This window comes from Trachypithecus francoisi, unplaced genomic scaffold (genome assembly GCF_009764315.1).
Source record: "Trachypithecus francoisi isolate TF-2019V2 unplaced genomic scaffold, Tfra_2.0 Lachesis_group4, whole genome shotgun sequence".
Lineage (NCBI taxonomy): Eukaryota > Metazoa > Chordata > Mammalia > Primates > Cercopithecidae > Trachypithecus > Trachypithecus francoisi.
Genome location: NW_022681469.1, coordinates 103,941,033 through 103,952,841, shown reverse-complemented (window position 1 = coordinate 103,952,841; position 11,809 = coordinate 103,941,033). Strand labels below are relative to the sequence as shown.

At 55.8% G+C, this 11,809-nt stretch overlaps 1 protein-coding gene across 2 annotated transcripts; it reads right to left on the bottom strand.

The window, feature by feature from the left end:
• Positions 1-2,779: 2,779 nt before the first annotated feature.
• LOC117072068 (SH3 domain and tetratricopeptide repeat-containing protein 1-like) lies at positions 2,780-11,698 on the bottom strand. Of its 2 annotated transcripts, none has more exons than XM_033191964.1 (4): positions 11,100-11,698; positions 8,537-8,925; positions 8,112-8,234; positions 2,780-3,175 (listed from the first exon to the last, which is right to left on the bottom strand). In XM_033191964.1, exons 2-4 carry the CDS (start codon positions 8,585-8,587, stop codon positions 2,822-2,824), a joined length of 528 nt encoding a protein of 175 aa, XP_033047855.1. In that variant the 5' UTR covers positions 8,588-8,925; positions 11,100-11,698; the 3' UTR covers positions 2,780-2,821. The 2 variants fall into 2 exon arrangements, with proteins under 2 accessions (XP_033047855.1, XP_033047856.1); XM_033191965.1 differs by lacking the exon at positions 2,780-3,175 and adding an exon at positions 5,726-7,307.
• Between the last annotated feature and the right edge of the window lie 111 nt (positions 11,699-11,809).

Below are 11,809 nucleotides of genomic sequence, written 5' to 3'. Positions count from 1 at the left end.
TCCTTGTTGTGGTTGGGACTGGGTGATTACCACGCTGAGGATGGGGGGAGGCTTAAGGCGAGAGTGACCATGATTGACCTAGTCTACATAATGCCAGGGAGTAAAGTGTAGCCATGGCCTGGAGGATCTATGATGGATGTTGGTGAACAACTGGCCCACTAGTCACCACAGCTGGCCCAGGGATGGGGAAGCATAGCTGAGTATGCCGTTCAATGGTACCTGGTTCTTTTAGATTTGACTTCCTCATGGATTTTCTGTGTAAAGAGGAGAGAGCCTGTGGTTCTAGGCCAAGCATCTCACTCGTCTCATAACATCTTGTATCCCTCAGCCAACATTTATGTCAAGTTTTAGAAGTCCTATCAAACTGGCAAGCATTTCTCAATTTGGTTTAACCGTTGGATTTTATATCTGTGTCTGCATCTCTATTTTACATCTATGTGGTTATTTGACACTGTAGTCCATTTGTAATAGGTTCTATTTGGTGGAAGTTACTTTCAACAAACCTTTGCTGCTACTTGAATTTTCAAGATTGCAAGTAGAAAGGAGAGAATAAAAACCACATCTTGTCTAATTTTCAAATTTCTCGTGGCCATCTTGGGTTTGGTGGGCTTTGCCCGGCTTCTTTACTGCAACCTGCTTTATCAGCAAGGTCTTTATGAGCTGTATCTTGTGCTGACCTCCTATCTCATCCTGTGACTAAGAATGCCTAGTCTCCTGGGAATGCGGCCCAGCAGGTCTCAGCCTCCCTTGACCCAGCCCCCATTCAAGATGGAGTCGCTCTGGCTCACGTGCCTCTGACAAGTTGGCCTGGGTTGAGCGTTCCCTAGTGTGTGGTTGTTGGAGCTGTTCCTAGGAGTAAGAGGTATTGTCAGTAGGAAACAGGCCTCTGTTAGCCCTGGGGCTGGCACTCTGCCCCAGTATGTCGGCCTCATTTTTGTGGTGACAAAACTGGGGCTCAGAGATATCAACTCCCTCACCACGAACACCCAGACTGTGCGTGGTGAGCTGGGGTTTGAATGAGGGGCTTGAAGACCCATGATCTCCTCTGGTCCCCCAGTCTCTGCTGCCCAAGAAGAACAGGATCCCAGGATCCAGTCCCCTCATGGCACCAGACAGGGTGGGTGGAGATGGGGAGGCACAGTTCCAAAGCCCCCCGGACTCTGAGGCAGGTCAGGGGCTGAGAGCAACCCGGACCTGCGGACCCCACCCCGAGAAGAGTGGCTGCATGCCCGTCCCAGCGGGCAGGAGATCTGTGTCCTCAGTAAACGTGACGGCACTTCCCGCTCCTCCAGCCTGGCTGTGCTGTCTTCACGTTTCCAATCATGCGGGTTCCTCTCCAATTCCCAAGCCCAACCCACAGAGACAGCGATCTGGGGTCCACGTGAGGTTTGTCAGCAGCTCTGACCCGCTGCTTCCCGCCAGCCCCGCGGCCGGTTCTGGAAAGCTCTCTGCTGCCCCCTGGTGGGAAATCTCGGGGCAGGGCTCTGGCTGCAAGCAAGGGGTCCCAGAACGTCCTGACTCTGTCACCTCTGCTGGGTGGAGAACCAACCCAGTACTGAACCAGTGACACCTGTGGCGCTCCCAGAACCTCCTGACTCTGTCACCTCTGCTGGGTGGAAAACCAACCCAGGACTGAAGCAGCAGATGTGTGCCTGATTCCTTATCATCAGAGCTCCACCCACTGGCAAGTCTCTCTTAGGGCTTCAGTTTCCCCTTCCATTAAACGAGGGGCTTGGGGGATACCAAGAAGGGGTAACAGCTTAGTGAGGATGGCAGGTTTCTTCTGGGGAGATGAATACGTTTTGAAACTAGATGGCGTGAGTGGTTGCACAGGACTGTGAGTGCACAAATGCCACCACATTATTCACGTTGAAATAGTTGATTGCATGCGATGTGAAAGTCACCTCATTTAAAGCGTTTAAAAGAGGGGCCTGGGAGAGTGCAGTGTATGTGAGAATCACGTGGGACATCCACAGTCTCTGAACCTCGGTTTGCTTGCCGTAAACTGGCAAAAAGACCATGTGAGCTGTGTTCCCTGGGGCCAAGAGATTCCAGGGACTGGGATGAGGGGTGGGGGCCGGAAGGGGAGGGGGCCTGTGGGGACGGCATAGGGGGCAGCCCAGATAAGGCTTTCAATACTGGGTAGCAGCGTCTACACAGGCAGAGATCCCTGCATCTCACTTCCCGCAGGGCTGACCGGTGGCCAGAGGTGGGACTGGCCAGGCTCAGCCCAATAAAATCTGGGAGCAGAGGGCACTGAGTGAGGGATCCCCGGGGCCACCCTCACTGGCCTGTGGCTCTCCTGACACCACGAGAGGTCCAGGAGCTGACCTTGGGTCCTAATGGGGGACACCTTCCTGGCAGCAAGCTGGCAGGGTGGTGTGGTGATCAGTGTACTGGGGCTCTGTCTCCGCCCCTACCTGCTGTGTGACGGTGGGCGAGACACCTAACCTCTCTGTGCCTCTGTTTCTTCAATGGCGAACAGAGGCACTAGCAGCCCCCACATCCGGGCACAGTGGCCTGAAGGATAAAGGCAAGGGCGGCACGAGACCTACAGCAAAAGCTCTGAGCAGAGAGAGAAGGGAGCTGCCCAGGGAGTTCTACCACCATCTCCCCTCTGGCCGCCAAGAAAACCGAGGCTCATGGTGACCTGGTCCAGGTCTGTTGGACTCAGGGTCCTTCTCATCCCCAAGAACAGAGGGCTGCCACCAGGGAAGTAGCTGGCCCCTAGACACAGCCCAGGAAGCACACAGGGAAGGATGCCCTGGGGACTTCAGTATGTTATTGCAAAAAAGCATTTATTGCTATTTGAACCCTGCTTTCATGCCTCCATTTCCCAGAAAATGAGCCACGGGAGACACCAGGAGAGGCAGGAGACCACCCGCCTTGCACTAAACCCACTCCGTCGGATGCTGTCCTGAGCGAGGGTGGCTGGGGCCAACCAGGGGGCCCACCCGCAGAGTGGCAGAGGAGGCAGGTTGATCCTGCAGACATTGAGCACTGTGGTGAAGGTCCTGGCCTTCTGGTAGAAGAAGAGCGACTCCTCGCGGTCCAGGAGGAAATTGTGGGAGATGGTGGCCGGCCACGTGTAGGTCTTCAGCTGTGCCCTTCTTGTTGCCCAGGTCCACAGCGGCTGCCAGTGCAGGTGGTAGTACCCGGCTGCATCAAACCATTCCTGAAGGGGACAGGCCATGCTCAGCAAAAGGGGGACTTGGAGCCTGTCTTCCCAGAGGCTGTTCCTGTCTCCAGGTCATTCCACATGTCCAGCCAATGCTGGCCCACCCCATGAGCCCCGAAGCCTGTGACACTGCTGTGGTCTCAGCTGCAGGAGTTGGGGACAACCCTGAAACCCCTGGAAGCCTTCCTGACTATCCCTATGCTCCACTCACCCCAAGCCTCTTGCCCCAGTCCCACCCTCTCTGCAGGCAGTGGCTGCTTTCCCCATGGGCTGAGGTCAGGGCAGATCCTGCCTGCTCAGAGAGTTCCATGCAGGACCCGTGGCTCCAAGCCACAGCAGGGGCACAGCGTTGAGTGACCTAGGCTTCCCTCTGGCCCCTGTCCATGCTGACCATTTCCAGCCCTCCACGGGCCAGGCCAGGTACAAAACCATCTCACAGGTGTCCTCCCTGGCAATGTTTCCTGAAATATTGACGGAGTGTGACTCCTCAGACATCCACTCCCATTTTCAATGCATCTTTGGCTCAAACTCACCATCCCTGGGTTGGGATGCTGCCTCCCAGACCTCCACCTTGACCCTCCCATCTCCCTGTCAGCTTCTGCCCAGGCGCCTCCTCCACATGGGGGACACCCAAGGGACCTCTCTAAGACCCAGGCCTGGCCTGTCCCTCTTTACCATCTCAAGATGGCTCCCAGGGCCAAGGACAAAGTCCAAGATGCAGCAGTCCATTCCCTCACTGCCCTGCCCCACACACGGAGGAGGGACGTGAGACCACCCCGAGTCACCGCCGCCGCTCATCTAATGCCCCCCGGCCCCGCCAAACACTGGACTCTGTGCTGGGTGCATGGCTGAGCCTAACAATCCTTGCTCCCAGTCTGAGGGACCTGGGACTGAACACCGACCACAGAGGTGGCCCGGGCTGTGGCAGAGGGAAGTCCAGGAGCCTGTGGGGGGCCCAGGAGGCCCCTAACTCAGCTGGGGGTGGGAGGCAAGGGCATCCTGAAGGCGTGGGGGCATCCTAACTAAACACGAAGGAGCCAGCCAAAGCATGTCTCTGCATGTGCGTGGTTGTGTGCATGCCTGTGTGTGTGCATGTGTTTGTGTGCCTTAGTGTGTGTGGGCCTGTGTCTGTGTGCATTTGCGTGTGAATTTCCATGTGCCTGTAGTGTGTGCAGCAGCCAGTGAGTGGCAGGCTGAGCCAGGACACACCTAATCCACCCTATTCCAGGGCTGACTCTCATGTGTAGACTAAAGGGGACCGCATTTTAGAGGCAATCGGCAAGGATGCCCATTTACCCCTGCCTCTCTGCCAGCTTTTCAGGCACCATCCAGCCCAGCTTTCTCTCCCACTTCTCTGGGCCCTGGGTCCAGAGCCTCCTATACAAGGAGGAGGGTGTGGCCTTAGAAAGACAGGCGCCCTTGGGGAATTCTGAGGGGGCCTCCCTGTGGGAAGCTGGCCTGGGCTGACAGCACCGTCACAATGAGGCCCAGAGGGCTGTGCCTGGGAAGGAGGTGAAGGAGGCCTCTGCCCCTCGACCCCAACCATGGACTTTGGCCTCTCATGTACTACTTGGCCCTTTCAGTCCTCTTGGGCAGGCGGATGTGGGTGGCAGGCTTGACCAAGAGAGATAAAGGCCCTCTTCTGGGAGGCCCGTCCCCTGGGTCCCAGGCGAGCCCCTGAGCAGTGAGCAGCGTCCCCCTGGGCCTGACACCTGGCACCTCCCTGTCTGGCTGGGACTTGGGAGGCCACAGGGACCGCTTCTGACCACCAAGTGTCGCCAGCACTGGGCGGGGGCCTCCCGGGCAGCCTCAGGCCTGTTGTGAGGGATACGGGGCGGGGTATTAGGGCTGCCCCAGCTCCTCACGTTGTTCTAAGGCCCCCAAGATCTCGGTCCCTGGACTGGAGCATCCTGGCCCCTGAGCCCATAAGGAGTACTGACACGGTGCCAGTGCGATGCTGAGGAGGGGCGGGTGCCTGCTGGGCAGAGGCGGGGAGACACCCCAGGTCTGAGTCTGCTAGTCCCAGCTCTCCACCCCTGCAGGGCTGGGGGCAGAGGTAGCACAGTACCTCCGCTTGAGACAGACGTGACCCAGCAAGGTCTCAGCCTGGCTGGCTGGGGCCCCACTGCACCTGCCGTGAGCAGGTGTTCCCCTGTCTGTGAACCCGATGGTAAGACACCGGTCCCACCCCACCCTTCCTGGGTGATGTGAAGATTCAAGGTGTCTCGGGACTCCAGGAAGGAGTTGCTCAGTGCAGGCTGGCACCCTGGGCAGGCTTCCTAGAGGAGGCACTGGGATTTGGGTTGGATCTTGCAATGTGGATTCAATATGAGGATGATGCCGTCCTCCAAAATGTCCTTCTCCCGACCCTGTTTTGTTAAATGCAACTTGACACTTGACTGTCAAGACTCAGTTTGGTGTCACCTCCACCAGGAGGGCCCCCCTGACTACAATCCCCCTTCTTTACTGACTGTCAAGACTCAGTTTGGTGTCACCTCCAGGAGGGCCCCCTGACTACCATCCCCCTTCTTTACCCAGAGGCCACCATTGCCCACTCATGTGTCAGCCTCCTTGGCTGAGACTGAGTTCTTGAGGGTGGGGCCTGGCCAGCTTGGGAGCTGGGTTGTATCTGCGAAACTTGCGGGCTCCTCCAGCCACGTGCAGAGCTCCAGGGAGGCCACTGGGCCATTCCTAAGGAATGCTGGATCCCAGGCCCCTGGGGTCTGGGTGGAGATCCCACTCCAAGGGGGCTGGAAACACCCCGAGCCCTGCCCCTTCCCACCGACCTTCAAGTCGTAGAAGATGTCACCGAGCACCAGGTACACCTTCACGTAGTAGAGGGTCTCCTCCTCCAACTCCAGCGGCGAGATGCAGAGCTATAGGGCCTTGAGGTAGAAGTGCTCCATCAGCTTGCCATGGCCCAGCAGGTGGTTCAGGGCGGCCAGCCGGTGGTAGGCCATGTGCTCATTCAGCCGGTCCCCTGGGGTGCAGGCATGCAGACCCTGGGCAGCACCTGGCTTGCCTCCAGGCACCTGTGGTCACTTGGGCAGCTCTGGCCAGTCCCTTCTGGGTTCCCAGACTCACTTTCTCATCTGCAAAGCAGAACTAATAAGGCTTGCCCCTGTCTACTGTGAGGCTGTGGCAAAGTCGGACTTGGATGGCCCAGCTCTGTGCCTACACATAGCCACCTGCCTTTGTTCACTGGTTTTAACCAGGGGAGCCCAAAACCCATGCAGTCCAGGTGCTCCCGGGCACCCTGCCTCCATGCAGCCCACAGACGTGACATCCGACTCCTCCTGGGTGTGTCACGATCAGAGCCCCTTACCTTGGGGAGTCACTGTGTGCCTGAGCTCCAGGTCCCCCCACAGATGCACAAACCCACCTAGGCTGTCTCTGATGTCCTCCCCTTTTCAGGGCGAGTGGTGTGGAGCCTGTATTCAATACATTGCCACACAGCTGCACACCTACTCTGTACTGCGCCCCAAGGCACAAGGCGTTGGGGCATGCGGCCTGCCCAGGGTTCCCTGTCTCTGGAGGAGGACAGACGACCTGGCACAGCACCAGGGGATGCCCGGCCTTAAGAGGCAGGCTGCTGGAAGGGGAACTGGGATTTCATCAGCCAGAGAGCCGTGTGGTTGATGAGGGTGGGAAGAGCACAAGACAAAGGGAATGTGCCACTCAGCCTGGCACATACAGGGACCGAGATGCCTGGCATATCTGGAAGGCAGAGGGCACACTGGGCAGCCCTTGTGGTCAGCAGTGGGAAGAGACAGAGGAAGCAGAGCTCAGCACTGTGTGAGAGACCTCGGGCTGTGCTGCACGGCCGGACAGGGAAGCCAGCTGGGCAGATCTGCCTGCCTGGACAGGAGACCAGGAAAATCCAGCAGCTGTTTCAGCTCCTGTCCTACAGACCTGGAGGCTGGGCTCTGGCAAAGTGTGGGTCCTGGCAGGGCGGGGACTCAGGGGACTTATCCAGAGTGATGCTGAGTGCTAGGGCCATGTGGGCAACCTCCAAGCCCTCCTGGGTCTCCTCCAGCGTGGCCAGCAGTGCCACCAGCTTGTTGCACAGCTGCAGCTGCGGCTCCGCCTTGTGGTTGCCCATAGTCACTGCCAGGGGCAGGGCCCGGTCCTACCACACAGGCAGGTGGGGTCAGGTTTTCCGCAGCACCCACCTTGCCCAGCGCCTTCCTCAGAGCTCAAACATGTGCTTGGAGCATCCCACACCCCAGTTACCCCTGCACGTCCTCAGAGCTCTGTGCTCTGGGATAACGCATGGTTCCGACATCCAAGTTGGGGGTTGAAGAGTCACCTGAAGCCCATCTAGCTACACCCGGCAGCCTCAGATCAGCCTCTCCCACCTGGGCACCGGGGGTCTGACTGGGGGGAGCCAGCACTCCTCTCTGCTCTAAAAACACATTTGTCTGTGCCCAGGGCTGAGCCACACGGTGAGCTCAGAGGAAGGGAGAAGCCGTCCCCACTTCGGGGTGCAGGCAGACTTGGGCTCTGGCCCTGGGCCTCCCACTGACATGCTATGTGTCCTTTGACATGTCCCTGTGCTTCTCTGAGCCTCAGCTTCCTCATCTGGAAGATGGGGACAAGACTTCCTACTCATGGTTGCTTAAGATCATCGGGTGCAAGTGTAGAGCCACTGTCATGTTCAGACCCGAGCATTTGTCCTGGGCAGGGGCACAGTCAATATCATTCCCGGTGAGACAACTAGGCAAGGGTAGAGCCATTGCCACGTCCACGGCCCAGGCGTTTCTCCCGGGCAGGGGCACAGTCAATATCATTCCCGGTGAGACCACTGGGAAACGAAGCATGTGCATGGGTGGCCTTGCCTTCAGGTGGGAGGCCTCTGCCCTGCCACACCTGTGCCTCAGCCCTCCAGGTGCCCCCCTGAGGTCCACCCACATCAGCGCACAGGCCAGCTCACCTGGTAGAAGGACATGGCTTTCTCCCGCTCCCAGGCCTCGTTGAAGAAGATGTCTCCAGCTGCCTCAAACGGCTCCAGCCCCAGGTTGGAGTCGCCTGTGTACAGGACCACATTCTGTGCCACCTGAAAGGAGAAGAAGTTCCCTCAAGACCCACACCTGGCGAGGTGGCCACACCCACCTTCGCCAGCCTCCTTCCTCTCACATACTGCAGGTACACCTGAGCATTTTTCAGACCTGTGCATTAGGGCTGCCCCACCACTGGCATGAGGACAATGAACTGATGCACTTGAGTACCAGGAGGTGACTGAGCAGCTGCAGCCCAGGAGCCCGACACCTGTGAATCCTACCACCAGGGATAGCCCTAGCCCACCCCCCCTGCACTCAAACAGTCTCTGTGGCCCCCAGATTGCTGGCAGCCCATCCCCTGGTTCCTTTCTGCGTTGCCACATCCCTGCCACAGCTCAGGGCCGCACATCAACAGTGTTTGTGGGTGGGCCTGGTCCCCTCTTGGCCATGAGCTCTTGATCCTTCTCCTCAGCTCAAGGAGGTATACAGCAGGTGCTCAATAATGAAAGCTTCACCAGGCTCGTGGGCTTCACAATTTGTTCCAGATCACACTATGTTTGGGAAAGCCTCTGAAAACAGCCGCTATGATAGATTCATTTTGTAAGGAGATGTGCCACATGTCGCTTGGAGCACGTTCTTCTGTGTGTTAACTGAGTGGTCACATTCTTTGAGCATGAGCTGTATACCAGCAGGTGCTAGGCACTGTGAGGGGCCACGCCTCTGCCCTCAGGGAGAAGATGCTGGCCACTGGGCAAGGATGTGAGGGAACCAGTTGGAGGGAGGGAAAAGGCACACAACAGGTACTCAGCAGTGGCTTAGGAATGAGTGGATGGATGGATGAATGGATGAGCAGATGTATAGACACATGGATGGATGGATGGGTGTGTGGATAGATGAATGCTTGACTGGATGGATGGACAGATGAGTGGATGGGTGGATGGGTGGGTGGGTGGTTGGAATGATGTGTGTATGTCTGTATCTATGGGTGGGTAGATTATGGATGGGTGGAGGGTAGATGATGTATGTACATATGAATTGATAAATGGTGGATAGACCAATGTATGGATAAACAAATAGACAGATAGATGAATGGAGGGATGGATTAATAGGTAGATTGGTGGGTGGATGGATGAATGATGGATGGAGGGATTGATATATGGATGAATGGATAAATGGATGGATGGATGAATGATGGAAGGAGGAATGGGTGAATGGATGGATGAGTGGACAGATGGATGGATGATAGATGGATGGATAAGTGGGTGGATGGAGAGATGGATGGATGGATGGAAGGATGAATAGGAGGTGAGTGGATGGATGAATGAGTGGATGGATGGACGAACAGGTGGATGGATGGTGGCTGAATGGATGGATGATAAAAGAACGGATGAATGATGGATGGATGGATGATGGATGATGGATGGATGGATGAATGATGGAAGGATGAATGGATGGATGGACAGATGAGTGGATGGGTGGGTGGGTGGGTGGTTGGAATGATGTGTGTATGTCTGTATGTATCTATGGTGGGTAGATTATGGATGGGTGGAGGGTAGATGATGTATGTACATATGAATGGATAAATGGTGGATAGATCAATGTATGGATACACAAATGGACAGATAGATGAATGGAGGGATGGATTAATAGGTAGATTGGTGGGTGGATGGATGAATGAGTGGATGGATGGATGGATGGATGATGGATAGATGGATGGAAGGATGAATGGATGGATGGATGAATGATGGAAGGAGGAATGGGTGAATGGATGGATGATGGACAGATGGATGGATGATAGATGGATAGATAAGTGGGTGGATGGAGAGATGGATGGATGGATGGAAGGATGAATAGGAGGTGAGTGGATGGATGAATGAGTGGATGGATGGATGGACAAACAGGTGAATGGATGGATGGATGAATGGACAGATGGATGGATGATAAAAGAACGGATGAAGGATGGATGGATGGATGGAAGGATGATAGGAGGTGAGTGGATGGATGGATGGATGATGGATGCATGGGAGAAGGAACAGGTGAATGGATGGAAGAATGGATGGAGGGATGGATGAACAGGTGAATGGATGAATGGACGGGTGAATGGATGGATGATAAAAGGATGGATGATGAATGAATGGATGGATGGATGGATGGGTGGAAAGATGAACAGGTGAATGGATGAATGGACGGGTGAATGGATGGATGATAAAAGGATGGATGATGGATGGATGGATGGACAGGTGAATGGATGCATCATGGATGGATGGAAGATGGTTGGATGGATAGAAGGATGAACAGCTGAATGGATGGATGATGGAAAGATGGATGGATGGATGGACAAACAGGTGAATGGATGAAGAGGTGACCAGATGAATGAATGATGGATGGATGGATGGAAAATGGATGGATAGAAGGATGAAAAGTTGGATGGATGATGGAAAGATAGGTGGAAGGATGGGTGGATGGACGAACAGGTGAATGGATGGACGAAAAGGTGAATGGATGGATGGACAGGTGAATGGATGGATGATAAAAGGATGGATGGATGGGTGGAAAGATGAACAGGTGAACAGGTGAATGGATGGATGGATGGATGGAAGGACCCACAGGTGTATGGGAAGATGATGAAAGAATGGATGGATGGATGAATGGATAATGAATGGATGGATGGAAGTATGAACAGGTAAACAGATAGATGATAGAAGGATGAATGGATGGATAGACGGGTGAATAGATAGATGATAAAAGGATGGATGAATGATGGATGGATGAAAGGACAGATGGATGGATGATGGATGGATGGATGATGGATAGATGGATGGAAGGATAAACAGGTAAATAGATGATGGAAGTATGAACGGATGGATGGATGGACAGAGAGTGAACAGCACAGGGGTCCTCCTGCATCCCTTGCCACTCACCCGGATGTACAGGTCCACCAGCTCACTCTGCCGCAGGATGTAGTAGATCTTCCCTGCTTACAGTCAGGCATGCGCCTCATCTTTCTTCTGGAGGTCAATGAAAATCCCCAGACTGTGCAAAAGCAACAGCCACTCTAGGAAGGACAGGGCCTCCTCGGGCTGCTTGAGGTGCACGTGGTGCCTGGCCAGCAGGAAGCAGGCCCGGGCCTCGGCCTGCAGGCTCTGGCCACCCACCGCCCACTGCAGGAGCTCCCCATCCGCCTCGGTGCTGCAGATGTGGCTGGGCGTCCCCAGGAGCAGGGCCATGGCTTTGGGAACCACCTGTGTACAGTTCTCCCGGTTCTGCTTCCGGTAAATGCTGGTCAGGTTGGCGTACACAGCCACCACCTGGAACAGGTCCCCGAAGCTGCCCTCCTGGGTCCCCAGTGTTTCCTCAAAGTACTCCCGGGCCTGGGACAGCTTGAGCCTCCTGCAGCACAGCTGCCCCAGGAGGAAGCAGAGCCTGGCCAGGGCCATGAGGAGGCCAGCTTTCTTGGCCGCCCCTTGGGCCTGTGCCAGGCGCCCAGTCAGCTCCTCCTCGTCGCTAAAGCTGCAGAACATGCCACTCAGCCATGGCAGTGCCACGTACAGGCCACGGAAGCTGGCCTTGTATCCGGAGGTGTTTAGGAACAGCAGCCGTGAAATCAGGGCCTCTGGATCCTCCCAGTCGT